General features: G+C 44.8%; 1 protein-coding gene across 1 annotated transcript in view; it reads left to right on the top strand.

Moving 5' to 3' along the window:
- The window catches only part of LOC102842406 (keratin, type I cuticular Ha4-like), a 78703-nt gene extending 77045 nt beyond the window's left edge, over window positions 1-1658 (top strand). Inside the window, exons 6-8 of the mRNA XM_006833689.1 lie at window positions 551-676; window positions 846-1066; window positions 1574-1658. Of these exons, the coding sequence (XP_006833752.1) occupies window positions 551-676; window positions 846-1066; window positions 1574-1658 (432 nt within the window). The remainder of the gene's footprint in view (window positions 1-550; window positions 677-845; window positions 1067-1573) is intronic.
- The last annotated feature ends 823 nt before the right edge of the window (window positions 1659-2481 follow it).

Here is a 2481-nt window from a genome sequence, read left to right as displayed (position 1 = left end):
CTACGAGTCAGTACCGACTTGATGGCACCTAACAACAACATAGTGAACATTAGGAAGATCAAAAAGATGTGATAAAATCCTGGTGTGGAAGAAACTTTAGATATCATTGAATCAAGCAGCCCCATTATAGAGATGAGGAAAAGAGACAGAAGGTCTGAGTTGTTAGAGTTAACAATGGACTTTTACATCAACTGTTTTCCACATTCCAGTGCAATACTCTTTCTACCACATTGGACTCTATGAAATAGAGTTTATTTATAGAGTTCTTTCTTTGAGTTTCTTTCTTTCTGTTATTCCTTCAGGAAGTCAACGCCCTGCAAAGCCAGCTTGGTGATCGCCTCAACGTGGAGGTGGATGCTGCCCCCAATGTGGACCTGAACCGTGTGTTGAACGAGACCAGGGCTCAGTATGAGGCCCTGGTGGAGACCAACCGCAGGGATGTGGAGGAATGGTTTGCCACACAGGTGGGATTCTAAGCTCATTACTTGAGACCCCTCCTTGGCCTCTAAGTCAGGGTCTGACCCTACCTTCTCCCCTCTGGATGTTTCAGACTGAAGAGCTGAACAAGCAGGTGGTGTCCAGCTCAGAGCAGCTGCAGTCCTGCCAGGCAGAGATCATCGAGCTGAGACGCACAGTTAATGCCCTGGAGATTGAGCTGCAGGCCCAGCACAACCTGGTGAGTATGGCTGAGATGTCCTGCTGAGGAATGTGAAGTCAGGGAATTGAGTCTCTGAGGTCCCTTCAGACCATAAAGCTATGACATCTTTGGATTCATATAGAGAAATTCTTTAAAGGAGCATGTGTCTGAATACTGAGTTTTGTTTTTTTGGTCTATGCCATCACAGAGAGACTCTCTGGAAAACACACTGACAGAGACGGAGGCACGCTACAGCTCTCAGCTGTCCCAGGTGCAGTGCATGATCACCAACGTGGAGTCCCAGCTGGCTGAGATCCGCTGTGACCTGGAGCGTCAGAACCAGGAGTACCAGGTGCTGCTGGATGTCAGGGCACGGCTGGAGGCTGAGATCAATACATACCGAGGTCTGCTGGAGAGCGAGGACAGCAAGTGAGTATGATGCTAAAGATTTCTGGGAAAACATGTAAGGAGGGACTACAAGACATTATGGGTACTTACATGCTGGCCATATTTGCATCTCACCAAACAACATGCATTGATGAACTATCTACTATGTATACAGTGATCTGTGAAATTTATGGAAATGTGGCAGGCATAAAGATGAAGGGAACGTAGTCCCTGCCTAAGAGAGCTAACAAGGCACAGAGATTGCTACTGAGAACCATAGGACAAGACAAGTTGTGTTAAACTCCATGTGAGCTCAAGAGGAGGAGAAAGAAAGTTCTTTTTCAAAAGAACCATTTAAGAAACTTCTTCCACCTTTGCACATGGCAGTTTTGGAGAGAGAGAAGGATTTACATCAAGCAAACTTGATGCCAACTAACTCCAACCATTATGAACTCATAGATTGTCTCATTGAACTCCAGGTGTTATGTGTGACTCAGGGTTCTGTCCACTACCACCCACAACCCAATCCAAACCTTTGTGTCTCCCCAGGCTTCCCTCCAACCCTTGTTCCACCTCCAATGCTCGCGGCAACTCCTGTGGACCCTGTGGCAGCTTTCAGTCACGTTGCTGTTAACTTAGAAGTTTGAATCCTCTTTGAAGACATCCATGAAGCCATTTAGATCAAGCCTAAGACAGATCCTTGAAATCTGCCATTGCTGGAGCTGTTTTCATTTAGAAATCTGTGTCATGCCAGCCTTCCAGACTCGACAAGCAGTCACACATCACCAAGTTATAATTTCTGGAAGGCTCTTTTGTGCTAAAGGTTGAGTCTTTTCATTTCTAAAGATAATTCCCTACAGCCTCAGCTCCAGTTATTGCACATTATTTTAGGATGTTTCCTGTAGGTATTGTTTCTTTGGTATTGTCTGGAATTCAAGGAGGCTCTTTCATTTACTTCCAAATAAACTTTATTTCCCTGGCATAAAAAAACTGTTTCTCATTCATATTTATTCATTGTAAACTACTTATCATAGCTGTCTCATAAAAATATCCCTTCATTGTTGTTGTTAAGTGACGTCGAGTTGGTTCCGACCAATAGCAACCCTGTGTAGGATTTCCAAGGAGCGTCTGGTGAGCTTGAACCACTGACCTTGTAGTTCAAAGGGCTTTGCAGTCTGGCACATTAATTCACAGCGCCACACCAGGACTCCAACCCTTCATTAGAAGTATGAAACGACTTAAAGGACTGGCTTAGCCATTATACTCCCTGGTCAATACTGGTGAAGAGGAAATGACAAGTTCCTAAGAGGCTCAAACCAAAGATAGACCATGCAGAATGCTGGCCTTCAACACCCACACTGATTTGACTTTGCTGCAGGGCCTTTGGCAACACTTAGAATCCTTGAAAAATCTCATTGTCATTTACCCCTGTCATCCCCATTAAACTGGAATTCCCT

Source organism: Chrysochloris asiatica, unplaced genomic scaffold (genome assembly GCF_000296735.1).
Source record: "Chrysochloris asiatica unplaced genomic scaffold, ChrAsi1.0 scaffold00007, whole genome shotgun sequence".
Taxonomy (NCBI): Eukaryota; Metazoa; Chordata; class Mammalia; order Afrosoricida; family Chrysochloridae; genus Chrysochloris; species Chrysochloris asiatica.
The sequence above is the reverse complement of the archived record's forward strand: the minus strand, read 5'-3'. Positions and strand labels throughout refer to the sequence as shown.